At 47.3% G+C, this 23,202-nt stretch overlaps 1 protein-coding gene across 8 annotated transcripts in view; it reads left to right on the forward strand.

Moving 5' to 3' along the window:
• Nucleotides 1-23,202, forward strand: part of RNF213 (ring finger protein 213) — a 116,810-nt gene that overhangs the window by 34,753 nt on the left and 58,855 nt on the right. For 7 of the 8 annotated variants that reach the window (XR_006890683.1, XM_046676527.1, XM_046676525.1 and 4 more), the window contains 12 exons: nt 820-1,017; nt 3,823-4,045; nt 4,536-4,591; nt 5,716-5,869; nt 8,594-8,770; nt 13,072-13,161; nt 13,547-13,669; nt 15,159-15,339; nt 17,571-17,744; nt 18,132-18,281; nt 21,541-22,127; nt 22,922-23,087. Coding sequence is in view for 7 of the 8 variants with exons in the window: in XM_046676527.1 (XP_046532483.1) it covers nt 820-1,017; nt 3,823-4,045; nt 4,536-4,591; nt 5,716-5,869; nt 8,594-8,770; nt 13,072-13,161; nt 13,547-13,669; nt 15,159-15,339; nt 17,571-17,744; nt 18,132-18,281; nt 21,541-22,127; nt 22,922-23,087 (2,279 nt within the window). In the remaining variant the exon portion in view is untranslated. Of the gene's footprint in view, nt 1-157; nt 269-819; nt 1,018-3,822; nt 4,046-4,535; nt 4,592-5,715; nt 5,870-8,593; nt 8,771-13,071; nt 13,162-13,546; nt 13,670-15,158; nt 15,340-17,570; nt 17,745-18,131; nt 18,282-21,540; nt 22,128-22,921; nt 23,088-23,202 lie in introns of those variants that run through there. The other variant, XM_046676530.1, reaches the window with a different exon arrangement.

Here is a 23,202-nt window from a genome sequence, read left to right on the forward strand (position 1 = left end):
ACTGACTGTCGGCATCCCACTCCAGGGCGTCTGCGGAAGCCACGTGGGTGCTCTCCCTGCGGCCTTTGCTGACTCGGGGTTCAATTCAGGAGACACGGGTGTCGCTGTGCTGGGCCAGAGAGCGTTGGTGGTGTGAAGGCGATGGCGTGTCCTGAGGGCGCTCACGTGTTCCTGTGTGAGGGGCACCCACTCAGCGCCCCTGAGCATCCCGGGGTCTTTCTGTAGCATTTTCTGCAGCTGTCTGCGCTGAACTGGAGGATAATATTAGGTAGCCTTCCTTGACACAGGTCTTATTAGGACGTCTGCCTCTTGGTTTTACAAATTTCAAACACCTAGCTAAACACTGTACCTTTTTAAAGAGAGTTGGAATGGTGGTAAATGCACAAAGTTCGTACAAATGTTTCAAAGTATTTAAAACATCGATATTTTGTGATAGTAGGGAGGGTGCCACATATTGCTTATAGGCTCCGCCCTTACATTGGAAAGTTTGCTTTCTGTTTCAATTTACTGTTGCCAGGTGGCCTGGGCTCACTCCCGGCTCTGGCACGGGGGACTCTGCATAAGTTACTGAGCCTCCCGGAAGCTCGGTGTCCTCAGCTGACAAAGAGGGTGCAAACATCTTCCTAGGCAGTTTACTGCGGGGCTCCAGTGAGGACTAGTCAGTGCCTCATGCTTTGGGGGTGGGGGTATCGAGGGTGCCCCCATCTCCCACTCGACCACATTTCTCATGTCTAGTCACTCAAAAGGGATGTCAGAGCAGAGAGTGAGTCTGACGCTGGCCGACCTCGGCTCACTGTGGGATCTCTGTTCCATTTCCAGCTGGCGAACGCACTTGGTAAACCTGTGCCGAAGGTGCGTGAGCAGAGACCTCAGCCTCTGGGTGTGCACACTGCCTGTGCTGCACCACTGCATGGAGCTGGCGCCTCGAGGAAAGGACGCCACCATTCAGCCCGAGGACACCTGGGCGGCCCTCGAGGGAATTTCCTTCTCAGAGTTTCGGGAAAAAAGACCAGATCGGTAAGTTACGGAGCCGCACTTCCGTATGGGAATCTTGGAGTAATAGCTGTGCCTCCGTGTGGACTGTCACGGAGGACGCGTTCCTGCTTCTGGGGACAGAAGTAATAGGTCACTTCTTTTCAAATTATGTCTTTAAGAAATTTTAAACATAGAAGAAATAGAAAGAACACAAAATGGCCTGCAATCCCAGAGATAATCATTGTTGTTAACACTCAGGCATGCCTGTGTCCAGGGTTTTGTCCAAATGTAGGTTTGCGGGTGCTGTATGTGCTTGAAAAACAGCAACTCATGATAGGTTATTTATTGTTTTCCAACCTGCTTTTTTCACTTCACTGCATTTTGTGAACAGCTTCTTGTCAGTAAATATACACCTACATTGTTATTATAATAACTACTTAGTCATTATAATTTGTCTTTATTTAGCCAATTACAGGCATGTGGATTGTTTCTGCACTTTCGCTTTGTAAGCGTGCTTTGGCGAGCATCCTTGTCATTCCCCCGTCCAATTATTTCCTTGAGATAAATGCCTGGAACTAGAACGTCAGGTGGAAGGCTTTGCACATTGTACGTGCAAATCTTGAGGGCATGACACACCAGTCTTGAGGTGAGCAAAGCTTTCTTAGAGAAAACACGGAAAGCACAATCCATAAAAGAAAAATGGTAAATCAAATTTAAGCACAAAAATTCAGTCAAAATGAAGTAAAAAATAAATACGAATTAAATACAAAAAGGTGAATACTACCACCCATCCCCAAGCACAGATAACGTCCGCCACTTACTTCATCTTTTGTCCAAGAAACTCTTTCCAGTCCCGTCTGCCCCCACCCCGCCCCCCAGTCCAGTAGGATCTAGCCTGTGGGTTTTTAGGGATTCAGATGGTAAGCTAAATTAAGTTATTGCTTCTTCACTGTTATCAAAACCTTTTGAAATTAAAGCCAAATTAAGATTATTTGTATAATTATATATATTTTAAATGCCCTTTGGGGTGTACAGACTGTCTGGAGGAAATTTGGCTGTTGACACTGGACAATGGCGCACGCTAGCCTTGGCCCTAAAGATTCTGCGTTTCAGGCAAAGGTGGCCTCGAGTGCATTCGTAAACTTTGTCAGTATGTTCTTCGTAGCCTCTGTCGCTTCTGTGGCACCTGCTTTGTTTATCTTCCAATCCAATGTTACAGAGTCAGCATAACTTCAAGGTCTTCCCTGGGATCACCTGGACTGTTCGATCCAGGGCACTCACTGATTCACTCATCAAAATGCTTAATTCTTTAATTATTGTACCCACTATGGAAAACAGTGTGAAGTTTCCTTAAAAAGTTAAAAAGAAAGCTACCATATGAGCCAGCAATCCCACCTCTGGGTAGGTATCCCAAGCAATGAAATCACCATCTCAAAGAGACATCTGTGCTGCCATGTTCGTTGCACCGTTCTTCACAGTAGCCAAGACGTGGAAGCAACCTAAGTGTCCTTCAGCGGATGAATGGATAAAGAAGACGTGGTGGATTGTCAATGGAATGTTACTCGGCCATGAGAAAGAGGGAAGCCTGCCATGTTCATCAACATGGGTGGACCTTGAGGGCATTACGCTAAAGGAGATAAGTCAGATGGAGAAAGACAGACACCCATGATCTGATCTCACTTATATGTGGAATCTAAAAAAGTGAAACTCATAGAAACAGAGAGTAGAGTGGTAATTACCAGGGGCTGGGGGGAGGGGAAAAGAGGAGCTGTTGGTCAGAAGGCACAAACTTCCAGTTAAAAGATGAGTAAGTTCTGAGGAGCTAATGTAGAGCATGGTGGCTATAGTTATTAATACTGAATTATATGTTCGAAAGGTACTAAAAGAGTAGGTCTTGGGGCCGGCCCGGTGGCGCAGTGGTTAAGTGCGCACATTCCTCTTCTCTGCGGCCTGAGGTTCGCTGGTTCGGATCCCGGGTGCGGACATGGCACCGCTTGGCAAGCCATGCTGTGGCAGGCGTCCTGCATATAAAGTAGAGGAAGATGGACACGGATGTTAGCTCAGGGCCAGTCTTCCTCAGCAGAAAGATGAGGACTGGCAGTAGTTAGCTCAGGGCTAATCTTCCTCAAAAAAAAAAAAAAGAGTAGGTCTTAAATGTTCTCACCACAAAAAAGAAATGATATTGACGTGATGTGATGCAGGTGTGAGCGCCCTCTGATGATAGTCATCTTGCAGTGTAAGTATCGAATCGACACATGGGACACCTTAAACTTACACAGTGTTATATGCCAATTGTATCTCAATAAAGCTGCCAAAATGCTTAATTCTTAATGAATTCTTTTATCGTGGTAGAATATACATGACATACAATTTACCGTTTTAGTCATTTTTAGGTGGACAGTTCGCTGTCATTAGGCACATTCACATGATTGTGCAGCCATCACCACCATCCGTCCAGAACTCTTCATCTTGTAAAACTGAAACTCTGTCCCCGTGTAACAACAGCTCCATGTCCCCGCTTCCCCCATCCTTAGGACCCACCATCCTACTTTCTATCTCTATGTGTCTGACCACTCTAGGGACCTCGTATAAGTGGAGTCACACAGTATTTGTCCCTCTGTGACTGAATTATTTCACTGAGCGTAATGTCCTCAAGGTTCATCCTTGTTGGTGAATTCTTAATATGTTATTGTTTACTTTTCATTTGATTCTCTACTTAGCAGTTAAATTATTTTAAAAAATCTGAACTTTCTAGACCTCTTCTGACAGAATTTTGCTTATCATAACTCAGTCTGTTTTACTGATGTCACTGCTGCCCTTTTTCTGTTCCTATTTTCTCGTCAACAGGAAAGAGCTGCTTCAGCTCATGGAGAGGAGACAGCATCTGCTGAACGTCGATGAGTGTCTGTTCCGATCCTGGTTCAGCTTGCTCCCTCTGAGTGATCTGGTTCACTATATGGAAGACGTCACCGACTACCTGAGTCGCTTTCCTCCTCGTGTCCTGGACTGTCTTGTAGGCACTTACTACCGTGTTCAAGGACTTAGGGAGATCTCCCACAGAAACCTGGAGGTTTGTCGTCTGGAATAGGCTGTTGGGTCCTTGCTTAGCAAAAGCAGATCAAAAACGAAGCATTCAGAGCTTGTGAACTCTTCTTTTCTGAGAGCATGACAGGATGAAGCACTTCGAACAGGAGAACCGGGAGAGGCACTATTCCTTGGGGCAAAAGGGTTGATTTACTTGAGTTTCCTCTGTTTCGATAAATGATAACCTTTCCTTCTCTGTGATTGTCAAGGCAGGCTTAGAAGTTATCGTGAGTGCTGCTACACTTCATTTGCTGTCTTTCCTTTCCCATTTTTTGGGGTGGAGAAAGTGGTATAATTTTATATCCTGAATTTTATCTGTGGCAGATGTAAGATAAGTCGTTGAGCACTTGTTTATGGAAAAGAAAGAATTGGTTGTGCCTTATTTATGTTGGATGCTTTTCAGTTCTGTTTTCGCAAAGACAGTCACATCATGATTAAATCTTCCTTTCTGTTTTTCTTTTTTGTCACCACCCTAGGATGTTGAGAAAACGTTTAAAATGCTGTTGCACCTCCTGGATATTTATCAGGACAAGTGAGTAGAAAAGCAAGTGTGGCCCCCTCTTGCATGTAGTCACTCCCCTGTTGATTGACCGTGTCCCATATTTACTGTCATAATCGGAGGGTCATAAATCAATATATATCCTACTACTTTTTTCCAAGGTATTAATGTGATCATCCTATTTTTTTAAAAAAAGGGAAAATAATAGAAAGCAGCTGCCGAGATTTTGCTTTATTTCCATCTGGTCTTTTTTCTTATGCATTTTTTTCATTCACTTTTAAATGATCATCATATTGCATATCCATGCTTGTGTCCTGCATTCCTTTAACATTCAGTCTTTTTATGTTTTTTGCAACTCAGGCCAGTTGAAAATAGAAATCAAGGGTAGCTTTACATAATTATCCTAAATCATTTGCTTCTGCAAAATTGTGTGACCTCTGACACCCTGAAGGGACGGTATACAGAGTGCGGCACAGTAGAAATGTACCCTTGGGGACACGTATGTTCTGAGATTCCTGCGGCACTCCCAGTGTCACCCCACCTGCCCCCTTGGGGTGTTCAGGATGGGGGCGGGGTGTCAGATGTCCACTCACATCAGGCACCTGTGACTTCAGGGCCCTCCCCTAACTGTGCACGACAGATTCACCCCCCGATTCATTCCTCGTGCTGCCTGCTAAGCCCCGCTCTGATCAACTCACTAACTCAGCCGTGGCCATGTGCCGGTCAGTAAACACGAAACCTGGTCCACACGGAGCTGGAAGAGATTCCAGGCACACTACGGGTTCTTCTAGCATTTCTTTCTCTTGCTCTCTCCCTGTATCTTTCTGAACTTTTTTCAGATTTACACAGTATTTCAACCTTCAGTACTTTAATCCCTAGATTTTTTCAAATAAGGGGATACACGTGGGAATAGTTTAACTTGCTTTTGTTAAAACCGTTCAGACCACGGAGGCAAACCGAAAGGACTTTGTTTACTTTTTATCTTTGTCGTAAGTTTGAGGCCGGTTGACATTTTCTGGATGTTAACCTATATGGGATCAAATAAATACCCCACCTGTAGGTGTTGTAAAGGGAAAGAACTCATCTGGACACTGGGTACTGTGTTCTCATTTCTCCTAAATGACTTCGATAATTTCTCTTGACTCTTTGCGGGGTAGGATTCTTGAGGAGCCTTTGATACAGTCCTACTTGACTGTGTGCCTGAAACTCCATGAAACTATCTGCAGAATCACAAAAGACGAAAAGTTTTATGAGATGCCTGCCTTATCTGCTGAGATTGTTTGCAGAATTATTATACTTAAACCTCTAGTGGTAAGTGGAACACATACCTGGGATGTCGTACCCAGGATAGGTGTGGAATTTCAAGTGGCCTCAATTCAAAAAGGAGACAGGCTAATTGTAGCGTTGCTGGAGTGACACAGAGTGGCTGACTCCATCGTCAGATGATTGTTGGGTAACTGCTCGATGCCGGGTTCTGTTCTGTGCATCGAGGAAACTTCGGTGAGTGAGAGTCTGCACCCTTGTCCTCACAGGGTTTACCTTCGAGAGGGGAAGGAAGGAGGAGGGGAGCGGTGCAGGAGTTGACATATAGATTATCAAATGGCTGGGGAAACTATACCGCAGTGCAGGTGGCCGCGATGTCAGACGAGGCACCCCCAAAATGCATGTCCTGCGGGGTCTTTCCCACTTGGGCTTTCTTGCTGGGCGCTGTAACTTACATCCAGTAGCAGAGCCCACACCCCCTAGGGGCACACCTCAGCGCCTTTCCACAGAGGCGCACCCTTGTGGCACCTTGTGCCTCGAGCCTTAGGAGAATCCAGGGCTGCGTCCGTCTCCCTCCCTGCATCTCCCCGAGGAAACCACTCTTCAGATTTCTGCCGCCGCCCGTTGGTTCCACCTGTCTTTGAACTTTATCCTTTTTGTGTCACTTTCTTCACTCAGCGTTATGTCTCTGAGATTCATCCGTGTCGCCGCATGTGTCCGTAGTTCATTCTTTCTCATCGTTGTGTTGTGTTCACCCGCTTGAGTTTATGAGCTTCAATTTGAAGGGGATACCAGATTTTATGGTTAGACTGATCATTTACTTGTTACCTTAGTACCAGTCAGAACTGTGATGTTAGTGATAGAAAATAATTAAGCATATGTTTCAGCTGTATTCCTTTTAGATTTTCTTCTTTAAAATGCCACAGACAGATTTTAAAATAAGTATTATTGGTCAGATGGTTGCTCTCTCCTGAAGTGGGTATTTGAACCATCATAGGCAGGTGCCAACTTCCAAAAAAACTGTATAAAAGAAATTTGTCAGTTATTTAGGGTATATTTTCCTGCAGAAATAACTATCTTCAATGTTGGTTGGGATCTCAGATTAGTATCATCCACAGTGTGGTCAAAATACTCTACCTGTGCCAAAAATTGAAAAGCTTTGCAAAACTAAAATGAAACAAAAGTATATGATGAGTTTTTAAAAAGCTTTTTCTTGGATGATGATCTAAAGGGTTAATAGAATTGAAAGACGCCAAATGGAGAAAAATGGGGCAAAGGTGAAGGTTCTAGAGCAGATTTCAGGCTAGGGGTTGTTCCTTCATAGCCCATCTCTGCCCAGCCCTGAGTCCAGTCAGGGGACACCAGGATGAGAAAGAGAAGAGCCTTGGCCACTAGGACTCAGAGGGGGACCGGCTGGTGAGTGCCAGGCTGCAGCACGGTGGGTTAACGGCTGGCGTTCCCACGCCACGAGAGAAGAGCCCGTGCAGAACGGAGGAGGGGGCAGCTCGCCATTCCGGAGGGCCTGCAGGTGATGGAGTGTGGCGGGAGGTGAAGCTGAGGTCCAGGCATGGCCAGATCGCAGAGGGCATGCACACCATGCTGAAGGGTCTCCATTGTTCTAGGAAGTGTTGTGCCATTCAGGGAGTCTAAGCAAGAGTCACCATGTCCAGTTCTCATCTGAGACCTGTTGCCACCCTGTGGTCCTGTGCACTGTGCTCTGGCCGCACGTGCCCCTCAGCCCACCCCTCACAGACCATGCTGCGCTCTCCTCGTCTTTCAGAGCTGAGCGCCCTCCCACCCGCGGCCCCCTTGTGTACCCTGAGGACACCTTGTACTTTTCCGCCTTGACACTCACCCGGGGTAGCGATCGTGTGCTTGCCTGTCTGTCCATCTGCGGCCTGTTGGTCTCTCCCACTGAGCGTCAGCTTCTTCCGGCAAGAACGGCTTCTGCCACCACATCTCCCTAGGCTTGGAGGGAGTGACACCAACAGAGCCAGTTTTTGTGGGTCCTCACATGTAATTTGTGGGGCTCTGTTGAAGAAAAAGAACACACACTCGTTCAGAACTGGGAGGGCCCCTCCCAGGGCATTGGGAGAGGCCTTTGTATAAGCGGGTGGCCTGGTGCCTGGGCTGTATCCGCTTCATGGTAAATGGGCTTCTGGTGAGGAAAGAAGGAAGGAGGGAGAGAGGAAGGGGGGCGGGGGCAGGCATCACTAGAGCCCTTGACCCCAGGAAAAGGGATACTGGGGAAAGGGAATGAAGGGAGAAGGCTCACAGAGAGGAAGCCTCCGTGGGAGGGGGCACGGGTTCACCTTTGGGCTAACAGACGGGCTGCTTATGTTGCTAAGAAGCAGGGGTTTGCATGCCAGTTTGGGGTTCTCTGAGCTACTGGAAGCTCTGTGCCGTTGGAGTACATCCTTTCTCATCCAATCTGGAGGAAGTGCCGGCGTTTCCTCCAATCAGAGCCCATGAAGCCTGCTCATCAGCAAGGTGGAGCTCTTGTTGCCCGGGGCCCGGTCAATGCCCTTCCTTCTCTGCTGACTTTCCCCAGATCACCCACTCAGGGTGGACCCGAAAAGTTCTGGGGAATTTGACAGTGTAGGCTTCTGGCAAGGCCACTGTGTTTGAACATGTCTGTGTAACTTAAATGTCGTTACTTACTGAGCATGAACATGGGGAAGGGAAAGCAGTGTCCTGCCCCACGCCTTTGAGTCCACAGCGTGAGGATGGTTCCGCTCACTCTCTCTCTCTCTCTTTCTCATGCCGTCACAGGAGTCAGCAAAAGGGCAGGAACAAGAAACTGGAAAGAAGAATTCAGTAGAAACAGTCTTCCAGAGCACTCTCACTGCTACTAGAAACTGGCTTCAGAGAATTTTTAAAAAGAACATGTTCCAGTACTCATGTTTTTCCCCTGGCATTGTCAGTTTCGCTTATGCAGAGGAAATCAAGGTAAGCTTCACTGAGAGCAGGGAGCCTGCGAAGGTGTCCAACCAGGGCTGCTATGGGATGGGTCCCCTCCGCGGCTCCAGGGCGGGGCCACAGCTGGGTAACCGGCCCCTGTGCCATCTTTGCTGGAGCCTCGCTTCTTCGTCTGTGGAATGGGCTGCTGCTGCTTCTCCCACGAGACCTGGAAGCAAATGCTCGTCAGGCCGCTGGCCGGGCACCCTGGCGGGGCAGGCGGTGGTCCCCACGCCGAGAGCCAGGCTGCAGCGTGGTGACTGCAGACCCTGTGGGGAGTTTCCTCCTGACGCAGTGGCTTGCAGGCAGGGGCGTTTGGTGTCTGTTTCTGTGCCAAAGTTACGAGTTGGGTTTATGACATTGGAAATGGAAGAAAAAGACGAAAGAAGAGCTGCTTGGAAGGGAATGTAGACAGAATGGCGTCTGAATGTGAGGAAAAGAGAAATCCATCCCAAAAAGGTTGGGAGACGGGGAGGGTTTCCAGAAAGAGAGGTGTAAAGTAGAATTGAGTGCTACGGAAGAGGGGAGAGTGAGGACTAAGGAGACACTGTTGGATTTGGTCCATGGGGTTCGGGGTGACTCCTTGGGTGTGAACTGCTGAGGGAATCAGGAAACAGCCAGCGTGGAGTTCCCGTGTGATGGCTGGGGAGGGAGCCAAAGGCTGCGGGAGCTTTCTGTCTGCTCCCATTTTTCATTTTAATGCCTTATGTTTTCTTCCTACATCCTGGAAATTGTGATGGTTTCACTTCTTGAGCTTCCTGGGTGTTGGGAGTGATCTTTCCCCTTGGCGTGAGATTTCCGTACGTCCTGTAGATGTGGGATGCAACACCTCTGGCTTCGTGGACTGGGTTCTGTCCTGGAGGTCTGCCTGCACATCCATTTTCTGTAAAGCAAAGTCTGTCTCCCTTCTTGTTGCCTGGAAAACCAGAGAGGCGATTGCCACTCAGGAGAATTCTGGAGAGAAATCATTGGCAGACAAAGGCTGGTACTTGTTAGAGGCGGCCCCATTCTGGTGACAGTGATGCGTGTGTGATAAGTGGCTGGTTCCATACTCACATCGTACACCAACCTGTGGTTTTTCCTTCCTTCATCAACCTAGGGCAGTATAACCAGTGTCTGTGGCTCACAATTAATTTCCAGACTTTTCTCGGCCTCCTAACCAGACCCAAGCCTCTATGTCAGTGCCCATTTTCCATTAAGATAGGAAATTGCTGCACAGACAGATCCCTCACATCGAATAGACCAGAATATGCACAAAAAATATAGAAAGTTGCAAATTTCCACTTGTGACTTTTAATTAAAGGATTAGAGAAGCCTTCTCTAATTGCTGTGTGAAGTTTCAGACTAACAGGCTTAAATCTCCCCAAAACAAAGTTGAATTATTAAATATTATTTTGAGATTCCAAATGGTAACGTCCCCCAAGCATTAAGTATGAGTTAAGGACGGTGGTTGGTCCACTGACGTGAGAGAATGATTCTAAGTTAAATGCAGAAATAATTGTCAGATGGTAATAATAATAGTAAAAGTGTAACTGAGCGTCTGCTCCGAGGCAGGTGCTGCTGTTATCCTTGTCCTGCAAAGGAACTGACCAAGGCGTAGAGAGCTGGAGAGAGAGCAGAGGACATGGGCCCAAGCTCAGGCAGCCCAGCCCTGGAGAACAGGCTGGCCCTCAGGGCTCCAGCCAACCCCAGAGCAGAGTGGGTGAACCTGCCCAGGTTCCTAAAGACTGTTAGCTATATGCCAGGACGCCGTTCTAGAAAGCGAGCCGTTCACCCAGCCAGACGGCCCTCTTCCCTCATTTAGCCAGATTTCAGTAGGCTGTTGTCTGCTGGGGAGTCTTGAATGGGATAGTCATAAAACTGCATAGCCGAAACTGCAGGGGCAGGAGCAGGGGCAGACGACCCTCCCTGTGTGGCATACCCGTCAACTGTGCACACAGAGGGGAAAAGATCCTTGATCCAAAACCTGGAGTACAGAACCCACCACTCACTCAGAGGGACAGAGTCTAAGGTGAAAACACAGAAAACGCACGTAAATCCTGAACTCTGTTTAGAATGGTGGCTGGTGGTGGTGGAGTGGCTGTATCACTGTGGAGCTGTCGTGTGAACGCTGTGAGGCTGCACAGATCAACCAGGGATGGTGCGGGGGGCGGCCAGGGTTCTTTCTCACTGTGGAGAAGGGACGTGTGCAAGAGACAAGAGAGGAACCAATTGGAAGGAGCTAGAGGCGTCTGTGTGGACTCATGATGTCAAAAGCAACAACAACGGTCCCCAGCCCTGTCCACTGAAAGGGCTTGGAAATAGTGACGCCCAGGTCCCTGAGCACACCAAGAGCCCCCGTCCTGGCTTCTAAACACCATTCCCTGTGGAAAGAAGCCTGTGCTTCTGGAAGGAATGGCTGATTCCAAAGGTGGCGCAGGGAAAGTGCCAGGCCAGCCTGAGACATCTTGTAGTACCAGAAAGTAAGGAAGTGCTCGAAGACAAACGGTGACATGTCACAAGGAAGCAGGACTAAATGCAATGCGGTGTCCTAGGTTAGAGCCATGAAGTCTGTTTTTGAGCCCATGGCACTCTATCTATGCTCATTTCTCAGCTTCGACAACTGTACCATGGCTATGTAAGATGTTAATGTTGGGGGAACTTGGTTGACAGTATATGGGAACTCTCAGTATCATCTCTGCAATATTTCTATAAATCTGAAATTATTCCGTTTTTTAAAAAGGCAACAGAAGGGGCTCCCACTAGCCAAATCTGGGGCAATTTGAGAATCAAAATGAGTAATACCAGGAGTGGATTATAAGTCATTGATACTTGACACATATGTTTACAGAAAAAAGGAGAGAGGAGAAAGGAAAGCTCTTTTTTCTTTTATAGTGAAATACCAATTAAGAAGTGTAGCAGGAACAATTGCAATAGAAAACTCTCCTTCTTGTAATACAGTAGTGATAACTGACTCAGGCAAGACCCATCCAGGAATGCTGGAATCAGTAGGGAACGAGACATCCAGAGTACCCCACCACAGATTACATTTTAACACGAAGAAGAAAAGAGCACTTTCACGGTGGAGAAATCTGGCCGAGCGATTTTAGCCAAGGGCAGACCTGACCCTCAGCCCCGATGTGTCAAGGACCTCACGAGCCTCCTGGTGTAAGGCTCTGAGGGACAGCAGCATCCCTGAGATGCTAAGTGAGTCCTGGGAAGGTTCTTACTCGACCCTGCCTGACTTGCAAAAAGTGCATGTTCATTGTGGCTCAACCTAATTGCATTTAATCTGAATCTGCTCTGGTGAGAATTATGAGACAAGTCAGATAGAGAGACTGTCTACAGAAGGCTGGCCTGAACTTCTCCAAGTTGTCAACATCATAAAAGAAAGAAAGGGAAAAGGCCAAGAGGGGGCTGGCCCCTTGGCGCAGTGGTTAAGTTCATGCGCTCTACTTCTGTGGCCTGGGATTTGCAGGTTTGAATCCTGGGCGTGGACCTAGCACTGCTCGTCAAGCCACACTGTGGCAGCATCCCGCATAAAATAGAGGCAGGTTGGCACAAATGCTAGCTCAGGGCCAATCTTCCACACACACACACACACACACACACACACACATACAAATAAAAAGAGCCGAGAACTCTTGTAGAAAAGAGACTTGATAATAAAATGCTGTGTGTGCCCCTAGGTTGGATCATGACCCAAACAGTCAGGACATTAGTGAACAAGTGGAGGAATGTGGACAGAGACCCCTCCTAGAGTCTTGAGTGTGACATTTGCACTATGATTGTGTAGCACAAGGGCTGTGGTGTTAGGAGGATGCCTGCTCAAGTATTTAGGGGCCAAGTGGCATGATATCTGCAGTGGTTTGGCGGAGAAAATGCTTATTTTTAGAGGGAGTCTGAAGAGAGCAGGAAAGAGAATGAGATAAAGCAGTTGTGTCAAACGCTGACACCTGGGGAATCTAACTGAAGGTGTGTGGGTGTCGCTGTGCTATTCTTGCAAATTTTTTAAGTTTGACATTTCTCGAAACAAAACAACCCAGGGAAATCCTTTCAGAACAAAAACCAGCCACGTGGCCGAGGGGCGATAACGCTCACCTGGTGCTCAGGGCCTTTTGTTTGCTGAGGCTCAGGTGACTTGTCCTGACTTGGCACTGACACAGCTCACCAGGGACAAAGATGGAACCAGAACCCAGGTGTCTTCGTGCTCCAGCTCTCTTTGTGTTACCGTAATAGTCTTTCTTTTTTCGTAGAATGGCATTGTGGTGTTCAGTTGTCATAGAAGCTGTCACTTCGTGTGGGTTTTGCAGGTCTGGAGGCGGCTGGTGGAAATACCCTTCGCTGGGGAGCATGTCTGGAAGAAGTCCTTGCTGGGGGACATGGAAGCGAGGCTCAAGCAGGTACCAATAAAATGAAAGCCTGTGACCTTAGGAATGTTAGAGTTTTTAAAAATATGGTATTAGAGTTTTCTATGTAATTGTTAAATGAATCTTTTTAGGAAAACAGAAGCAAGGAAAAATCACTTATTTTTCAAAACTTACCTGTTTTAGCAAGCTGCTGTGCTGGACGCTTTGTGCAAAGTAGGAATTCGTTTGAATTGTAGCCTCGTCGGTCTGTTGCTTGGGAGGCGGGGAGAAGATGCTTAGCCTGGGATGGGAAGAAGGTTAAAATAATGGGGAACCAGTAGGATAGTGGGAAAGCGAGAATAACTCGGGTGTTTTCATTCCATAGAGCCTGAGAGTGCCGCACCCAAGACCTCTCACCGCTCTTCTTCCCCACTTGCAGGAGAAGCCTCTCTCACAGATCTCTGCCTTCTGCAACACCGCCTGGGATGCTGCAGGCTCAGAAGACAGTGTGTCGAAATGCTTTGAGAAGTGTGTCATTGAAGCTGTGAGCTCGGCGTGCCAGGTGAACGACTTCTCCCACTTCGGAATCATGCTGGGGCCCACAGCTGCCTTCTGACGGCGGCAATTAAAGTGCCCACTGGTTCTGAGACCCTGTGCCAACTTAAAGATTGGGCATTGCGTGGCGCTCTCCCTAACTTAGAGGAACGGTTCTGAAATCCAGTACCCTCAACCGACTCCTTGAAATGCCACTCAGCTTCCTGCTGCTACAGGTTGTTCTGTGCCAGAAATCACAGCCGCTCACCGGTGACCTTGAATCCAGCCATCTGGCAGGCTGCTCCTAAATGCCGCGGTTGTTACCACTGCTGCCGGTTGGTTGTCTGTTAGCACTGGCTTCGTATGTAGTAAAAGACTGCAAAGGTTGATAAAGCATTTATGGAAGAAAAATGTGTGAAGTTGAAAAGATTCTATCATTTTGCTTAGGGTGTTTGCAAAGTCGGCAGGGGTTCTGCCCTACGCTGTCCTTCAGGACGACGTCCTACTGTGTGTGTTCTTTGTTTGTAAGATCATGTCATATCAGAGATCGTTTAACTTCTCCCTTTCCAATCTGGATGCCTCTTGTTTCTTTTCCTTGCCTGACTTCACTGGCTAGAAGCTCCAGCACTATGTCGAGTAGAAGTGGCGAGAGCGGGCATCCATGTCTTGTTCTGGTCTCAGGGGACAGCTCTCAGCCTCTCACTCTGAGGGTGATGGGAGCTGTGGGGTTTTAGAGACGCCCTTTGTCACATTGAGGAACTGCCCTTTGGTCTTGTTTGTGAGTGTTTTTATCATGAAACTGTTAGATTTCGTCAAGTGCTTTTTCTTGGTCTGTGGGGATGGTCGTATTTTTTCTGCTGATGTGGTGTGTTACAGGACCTGCCTTTGTAAGTTAGTGAAGCCACCCTTTCATCCCGGAGATAGATCCCACTTGGTCATGGCGTGTAACCCTTTTCATATGTCTCTGGATAAGGCTTTCTTTTATCTTTTTAAATATCAGAAAGTAGCTATTGTAAACTAACCCTGTTCATTTACTAATTTCTTTTTGTAAAAGCTTTGAACCTCAAGAAAGAAAACGTTTTGTTTCTTGGTGAGGAATCAGAAAGAATTAAAACGTCTGTGCTGTTTGGAGGTGGCCTTTGAGAGAACTACAGTTTAGGGATACAAACTATGTCATGCGTTCGCGGTTCACTTGTTACGTTCGGTGTTTTTCATGATATGAACGTCCGAAAAAAATGTCGAACCTGGCGATGAGCAGAAGGAAGGGTGTGATTGTGGGTTGTGTGTGCACATCTGCACACCTCTGGTGTACACCACTTGAGGAGACAGTGTACCCAGGGAACGGAAATGCCCTAAGAAAAGTCAAGCATTTTATACTCTATTGCTTTTCTTGAGGTTTTGTAAAACTAGTCACAAAAGGTTTCTGACATGCTATTGGGTGAGTCATTTATTTCCATTATTTAAAAACACACCAATAAAAAGAATCCTAAATTTCCTTCTTCTTCATTTTCTTATAGTCTCAGACCAGTATCCTTGAGGGAATCTCGTATCGTGACCTGCGGAAATTTGGCACCCTTGTGTCCGCCGTGATCACTAAGTCATGGCCGAGAAACAACGGCGAAGCTGTGGATGACCTGGATGAGGTTTTAAAGCACCTGCTCACGTGGCCAGACATCAGGCAGCTCTTCAAATTGTACGGTGTGTTGACGGGGGGTGCTGGCGACAACAACTGCTCCGTCCGCTTGGTGCTTTCTTGACCTGTGGGTAGAGTATTCGACCCGATCCTCAGTAAGGATGGGTTGACAGACATTTGACAAAGGAAGCAGATTGGGTGGAGGGACCCAGGAAGGCTCTAGGTATCTTGTGTTATAAACAAGAATTAATAGTGAAAGCCACCATTCATTGAATACCTGCTGTACACCAGCTACTGTGCTGACATAACGTCCTTGAGGGGACCCTGAAAGGCCTCCTTAAGATCCCCAGTTTTCAGATGAGGAAACTGAGGTGAAGAATGGAATGTGACTTACCCAAGGTCTCAAAGATAATAAGTATTAAGAATGACAGTCCGGGCGCCGGCCCCGTGGCCGAGTGGTTAAGTTTGCGCGCTCCGCTGCAGGCAGCGCAGTGTTTCGTTGGTTCAGATCCCGGGTGTGGACATGGCACCGCTCATTGAGCCACCCTGAGGTGGCATCCCACATGCCACAACTAGAAGGACCCACAACTAAGAATATACAACTATGCACCAGGGGGCTTTGGGGAGAAAAAGGAAAACAATTTTAAAAAAACCTTAAAAAAAAAAAAAGAATCAGAGTCCAAACCCAAGTGTGTCTGGCTCTCAAATCTGCTCTCTGTTACTTGAGATCAACATCAATGTCCGATCCGTATTGATGACCTCAGCCAAAACCCCACCCCACCCCGGTGCCCCGAGGGTTTCGTGATCGAAGAGGGGGAGATGATGTATTGCCCTAAAAATGTTATATTCAAGTTTATGTGCAAGCCAGTAGATTGAGTGGAAAAGCATGGATTTGGATCTAAAAATCCCAGGTTAGGTTATTCTAAGGCTCAGTTTCATCAAGTTACTGGGATTGCCGGAAAAAAAGCTAAGGTCAGGGTTGTTGTAGGGATAAAATAAGATAGTTGATGTGGGACTTCTATGTACGTTATTAAAAGCTACTCACTAGAAAAGATTACATTTGTGTTTTTTGAAATTAATAGACCTTATTTTTCAGAGCAGTTTTAGGTTTACAGAAAACCTGAGCAGAAAGTACAAAGATTTGCATATTTATACCACCCCCCTGCCCATCACACAAAATTTCCCGTTATTAACGTCTTGCTGTGGTGTAGTGTTTGTTATAACTGATGAACCAATATTGATAGATTATTAATAACTGAAGTCCACAGTTTCATTAGGGTTCGCTGTTGGCGCCGTACAGTTCCGTGGGTTTTGACAAGTATATGATGATGTGCGCCCATCCTTACAATATCATACAGAATAGTTTCACTGCCTCAAAAGTTCCCTCCACCTGTTCACCCCCTCCTCTAGTTTTGCCTCTTCCAGAACGTCATGGAGTTGGCATCGTGCAGTACGCAGCCTTTTCAGATTGGCTTCTTTCACTTGGCAGCATGCATTTGAGCTCCCTTTGGATAGCTCGTTTCTTTTTATCACTGAATGATATTCCATTGTGTGGATGTCCCACAGTTTGTCTCTCCATTCACCTACTGAAGGACATCTTGAATGCTTTCAAGATTTTACATTTGTAAATAAAGCTGCTATGTTTGTTTTTAATGGCAGTGATAAATTTGGTCTTCTCATAATACTGTACAACCCCAGTAATACGGGGAGAGAAATCTTTTGGTGGTTAAACTAAGCATATTTAAAAATTCTGCTCTCTAAATTGAACCTAAAATTCACCTTCAGAATTTTGCAAGATAGCCAAGATGTGCAGAGTATAAAATCTTCACACTGATGTTTCTCTGTCTCCACGTGCTGTGAAAACGCATCCTTGAACCCGTCCGGATGCCCCCACTGGCTGGGAATGCATCCCCGGGGCGGTCATTCTGCCGCTGCAGGGCTTCTGAGACGGCGGAATTTTAAAGGACAGTGTGGATAGTTTAGAGACATTTTCAGTATACTGAAGGGGGCGCACGTTCTAAAAACCTGATAAATACATTTATCCTGGCTGACTTCGCCGTTGGAGGAATCACCTTCATGAAGGAGCAGGTCATTTGGGGAATGAATTTGGGACCTCCTAAACCTCCTGGGCGATGGCAGAATCGAGTCAAGAGATGAGCGCGTCTAGAAGTACGAGTGACTTTGCTTGTGTTGCATGGAGTGGGGGCAGAGGTTATAGGAACCTTCGTGCTTAATAGAGACAAGGTGGGAAGATGTGAGGCACCCACTGTTTTAACTCTGTTCTTAACTTGATCAGGAACCGATGAGAAGATATTAGCAAATATTACAGAGGAAGGCAAGAAGTTGATGGCTACTGCTGACTCTGTGTTCACAAAAGTTACCGAGGACCTCCTGAACAGAACGATCTTAGTCGGACAGCTGGAGCTGATCATGAAGCATAGGAGTCAATTTCTCAAAATCTGGCAATTAAGTGAGTATCAGGTTGAGAGATGGGCTTCGGGCTGGTGAGGAATCTCCAGGCTGCGAAATGCCTGCGTTAGCTGTATTTTGCAGAGGGGTCATCTTTGTCGTCTTTATGACAAGTGACCCTTCTTGCCACTAAGTTGACGGGATGGTTTCTGATTCTCAGGAAAACAATGGATAAGTGATAAAATAATAACAAAGTCAGAGTATCTGCTCTGTTTTTGTCTTGTGCTGCTGAGCACGTGGACATCTCGGTTGAGTGGCTGTGGCCTCCTTGTTCCTCCCCTCGTCACCCTGAACATGGAGTGTATTCAAAGGGAGGTGGAAGAAATGATTTGCCATGGCAAAGGATATCTTTGTTTGTTCTATTGGGTTGCTTCTTTTTTTTTTCCAGAGAGAAAAAATCTTTCTCCCCAGGAGAAACGCTATGCTATGGAGGAAGTGCTGGATAGGAGAGAGAATGAACTAATATCTCTAAAGAAAGATAAGAGATATGTCGACAGTCTCCTGAAGCTGTGTGGAAAGGTGAAAGACCGGATCAAAGGTGATATTCTTAAGAACTACGATAAACCAAGTCGAGGGTCCCAAGGGTCACAGCGTCAGCGGGGAAGACAGTAAACGCGGGCCGCCACAGCAGCACATCCCGCTGGAGGGGAGGCTTTCTGCCCTGTGCTGACCTTCAACTAAGCTACTCCTGTATCTTAGGTTACTCCTGTACCTCAAGAACACACTTAAATATCTCCTTGATTTTTCAGGTTTAAGCATTATCCATTGTGGAAGATGCGGATTTAGATCTATTTTTCCAGTCTCCGCCCTACACACTTAACCATTCCAGCCTCCCTTCACTCCCCTCACATCCCGGCTTTAATCAGATCGCGCTTCAGGGTTTCAGTCATCACTGCTGTGTAACGCGCTGTTCACAGCCGAGCGGTGAAACGGACCATGGCTGTCTTAGGTTTCTTGCACAAACTTTGTTTTCTCTAGAATTAAAACTCTTGTCTTGTCCTAGGCTTTGTTTCCACTGTGTTTATTTTTAGTTCAATCCCAGACTTTGACCAGCTCTTCAAATTCCCTCATAGGATGGTCAGTTTGGTCTTTCGGAAGGAACCCCCCTAACTGGAGGGACGTGGTCCTGGAGTCCTCCTTCACTGTCCCGCTGCTGTCGTTTGGCTTCTCCTCGCTTAGCTCTGTTTCCTGGGTCCCGTGACCACCCTCACCCTCACTCCTGGGTTTTGTGGAACACGTCCTCTGCTGCCTCCCTGAGCAGGGGGCATGGGAGGTTCGCTTCTTGAGTCCCTGCGTGTCTGAACACGTCTGCCCTCACACGGGGTGAATCGTTTGGCTAGGTACAGAATTACAGACTGGAAACCCTTTTCCATCGGGATCTTGAGTGTGTTGCTCCACTGTCTGCAGTGTTGCTCTTGAGAAGCTGGTGTGATTCTCCTTACTGATCCTTTTTTTTGTCTTTGCTGGGAAAGATTGGCCCTGAGCTAACATCTGTTGCCAGTCTTCCTCTCTCGTTTTTCTCCCTCCCTCCCCAAAGCCCCAGTGTGTCGTTGTATCTTCTAGTTGTAAGTCCCTCTAGTTCTTCTCTGTGAGCTGCCGCCACAGCATGGCTACTGACAGATGAGTGGTGTGGTTCCATGCCCAGGACCTGAACCCAGGCTGCCAAAGCAGAGTGCACTGAACTTAACCACTGGGCCATCCGGGCTGGCTCCTTAATGATCCTTTGCGTGCAATGTGTTTTCCCTCTGGAAGCTCTGGAGGGTTTTTTGGTCCCGTGTATTCTGAAATTTCATAATGATGTACCTCGATAGGAGTCTATTTTTCATCCATTGCTTTGGGCATAATTAGGTGGTTCTTTCTATCTAGAAATCCAGGTCCTTGAGCTCTGGAAAATTCCCTTGAATTATTTAGTTGATTATTTTTTCTCTTGCTGGCATTCACATTAATTGGATATTAGACCTCCTAGAATGGTCATCTAACTTCCATAATTCTCCTCTCCTATTTTCCATCTCTTTGTTTTTTGCTTTGCTTTCTGAGAAATCTCCTCAACCTGACCTTCCAGTCTTTCCACTAAATTCTTCATTTTGCTTCTCACATATAGTGTATTTAGTCTGCAGGAAGTCCTGTTTTTCTCGAATGATCCAGTTTCTATACTATCCTGTTCTTGTTCGTGGTGGCAGTATTTTATCTTTCTGAGATTACTGATATTTTTGGTTTGGAGGTTTTCTTTTTCTTGTGTAGTTTCCTGTTTCCTCCGACTCACTTTTATCTGTCAGGTCAGTATGTTTTAAAGATTTTATTTTTCCTTTTTCTCCCCAAAGCCCCAAGTACATAGTTGTATATTTTTAGTTGTGGGTCCTTCTAGTTGTGGCATGTGGGATGCTGCCTCAGCATGGCCTGACGAGTGGTGCCATGTCTGCGCCCAGGATCCGAACTGGCAAAACCCTGGGCCGCGGAAGTGGAGTGCACGAACTTAACCACTCGGCCACGGGGCCGGCCCCTGTCAGTATGTTTTAATATCCATTTTTCGCATTAAAGACTTTCCCCATACATCTGGAAATCCTTGTTTTTCTGTTGATCTTTAGAGCTGCAGCCACCTGACTGAGCGCTCTGGGGTGTGATGGGCCTCCTCATGGCTGGTGTCTCAGGCCTCTGGTCTCCTGCCTGGAGGCTCTGAGCCCAGTGGCCGGGTCTCTGAGAGTCGAGAGAGAAGAGAGGCTGGAGGCTTCTCAGCGTCCACTCCTTCTGCTTTCCGCGGCTGCTCCTGCCTTCCTTCTTCTCCTGTATCTTGTGACTTCCCATTCCTTATTCCTTACTGTCAGCTTCCTGAGAAAGAGTCTGGAAATGCCTTTCTTCTCCCATGGACCCGAGACCTCCAATCCAAGAACCTTCCATGTTGTCCTCTCTAGAAGATACCCCACTTGCCGATTGCTGGGGTGGAGGGGAGCCATCAGCCTCCTGTGTAGATGCTGGTGGGGGTGGAAGCAGCCGGTCTGACGACCTTAAGCAGACTTCAGCCCAGTCCCCCTTCCTTTGTCAGCACCTCCCACATCCCGGCAACCCGTGCAGGGTCAGCGTTTTGGGGGAATCTGTGATAGAAACCGCCCGACCCTTGGCCTTCCCCACTGCGCTGTGTCCACGCTTTCAGGCCTGGACATCATGGGCCGCTGGCCCAGCTACTTTGCAACTTCCCGAATTGTGTGGCTGTGATTTCGCCTTCCATTCTTCCCAGCCCTGTCAGTTCATGACTTTTTGAAAACTATTTCTCTTCTGGCGTTGGAGCAGGATTGGGGGGGGGGTAGTGAAAGCAGGCACGGTTTTCAAACTGTCATCTTCACCCAGAAGTTACAATGCTTTCTTTTTTTTTTTTTTTAAAGATTTTATTTTTTTCCTTTTTCTCCCCAAAGCCCCCCAGTACATAGTTGTATATTCTTCGTTGTGGGCCCTTCTAGTTGTGGCATGTGGGATGCTGCCTCAGCGTGGTTTGATGAGCAGTGCCATGTCCGCGCCCAGTATTTGAACCAACGAAATACTGGGCCGCCTACAGCGGAGTGCACGAACTTAACCACTCGGCCATGGGGCCAGCCCCTACAATGCTTTCTTTGTTGTAAAAATTGATGAACAAGCTGGGGGGCGTGAGGGGGAAGACGTGGATTCTTACTAAGAAAAAATGCCAGCAGGCATATTCACTTGAGTTTCCTTAAGAGCAGTAAGAGGAGAGTAAATACTGGAAAGTGAAATAAAATGATAGTGTGACCAGAGGTTTGACTTCTGACCTTTTCTTATGGTTTCAAAAGTGGATTTTGGAGAGATCGAAGAAAGACATTTGGAAGATCTCAGCAGTAAAAGATTGAACGAAGCTGTGACACCGAGGGTGTCCCTCACCTCAGACTTGGAGTGGACAACACATTACAACCTGAGCCCCCAAGTCGTAGAAATGGCCAGAATGATAGACTTGCTACAGGACAGCCACATCTTCCAGATGTTCTGGGCAGAAGCCGCAGAGTCGCTGAGCGAGCCTGTGGAGGAGTCGGAGAGGCAAATACTTCAGCTTGAAGAGGCGTATGAAGATTTGTATCATCCTTGTATTGAAAAGTTTACTAAACTGTATCACGATCTGAAGTCAGGAGAGGTCACCTTTGGGGAAATTGATGCCGTCTTCAGAGACTTCATGAATAAATACAGCGACCTTGCCTCCGACCTCAGGATCATGTGCGCTCTGGATCGCCAGGACACGAAGGATTGGATCAAGGAGCGAGTTGGGCAGATCAAGGAGTACCATCACCTGCATCAGGCTGTTAACTCAGCCAAGGTCATCTTGGAGGTTAAGGAGAATTTGGGCCTGACGGGTGACTTCGGTGTTCTCTGCACTTTGTTGAACTTTGTGAGTGTCCTGGTGTGGGGGTGGGGAGCCGCGGGCTCTCTGGCTTTCCAGGCTGGGCAGGGTGATTTCACAGCTCCCTTCTGGAGTTCTTGTTTGTATTTAACTTGATGCCTGAATGTGCCGAGGGCTTTGTTTTCACTCTTGTTATAAATAGCGTGGCTGCTCCTGGGCTGGGGAGAGTTTTCTTGGGAGGACGTGAGGGTCAAGCGTTTGGGGAAGGGCAGTGGGCCTCTTGCGGGTTTTTGTAAAGACTAATCTGATCTCTTTAGGTTGGAGGAGTAACTAAGGGGTTTGTCTTGTTGGCTCTCCACTCACATCTCCTCGTGCCCAGGAGCAGCACACGATAAATTATTTCTGTTGAGCGAAAAAGTGGGGTTTTTGCTTCTGTTCTCTTAGGCGAGCATTTGGTGTACTATGAGCTGTATTATAATGTAGATAGGCATGATGATGATCAAAATTTAGCACAAAATTTGGGATTATGCACGCTTAAGCTTGCATATCCCAGCAGCGTGTTCTTGAGTAGGTCTCTGCTCTGGGCCTTCGTTTCTTTACCTATAGAACAGGAAAAAGAACAGTACGTACCCGGCAGGGTTCTTGTGTTAGTTGCTTGGCAGAATGCCAGGTGCAGAGGACTAGTAGTTACTATTGATTGAGGGGGACAGCGATGGATGCTACAGCGTCCAGTTCCGGGATAAGAGCTTCGCCTGCCTGTCATCGGGATGGTCAGTTTTGTTGCTCAGACTCTGGGGTTCCAGGTAGCCAGTTCCAGCCCACAGTAGAGCCCTGTTTTGCAGACTGATGGCTTTGAGGACTTTCGCCATGAAAAACTGGACCAGATCAGCCAGCAGCTTATTCGTGCCAAAAAGCTGCTGGAGGACCTCAGTGAGAGCCGGTGCCAATGTCTGAGGGAGCTGTGCCTGAGTAAGGAGTTGATTTCCTGGGTCCAGGAGGCTCTTGGAGGTAAGATCCATCGTCAAGGTTGTCAGGGGTCTGGAGAGTTTTCAGACGCTTCACAGGGTGGCTTTCCAGGCAGTCCCTCCTTGATGGTGTGTGGTGTGAGGGACAGATATGATAT

The sequence above is a fragment of the Equus quagga genome, chromosome 11 (assembly GCF_021613505.1).
Source record: "Equus quagga isolate Etosha38 chromosome 11, UCLA_HA_Equagga_1.0, whole genome shotgun sequence".
Taxonomy (NCBI): domain Eukaryota; kingdom Metazoa; phylum Chordata; class Mammalia; order Perissodactyla; family Equidae; genus Equus; species Equus quagga.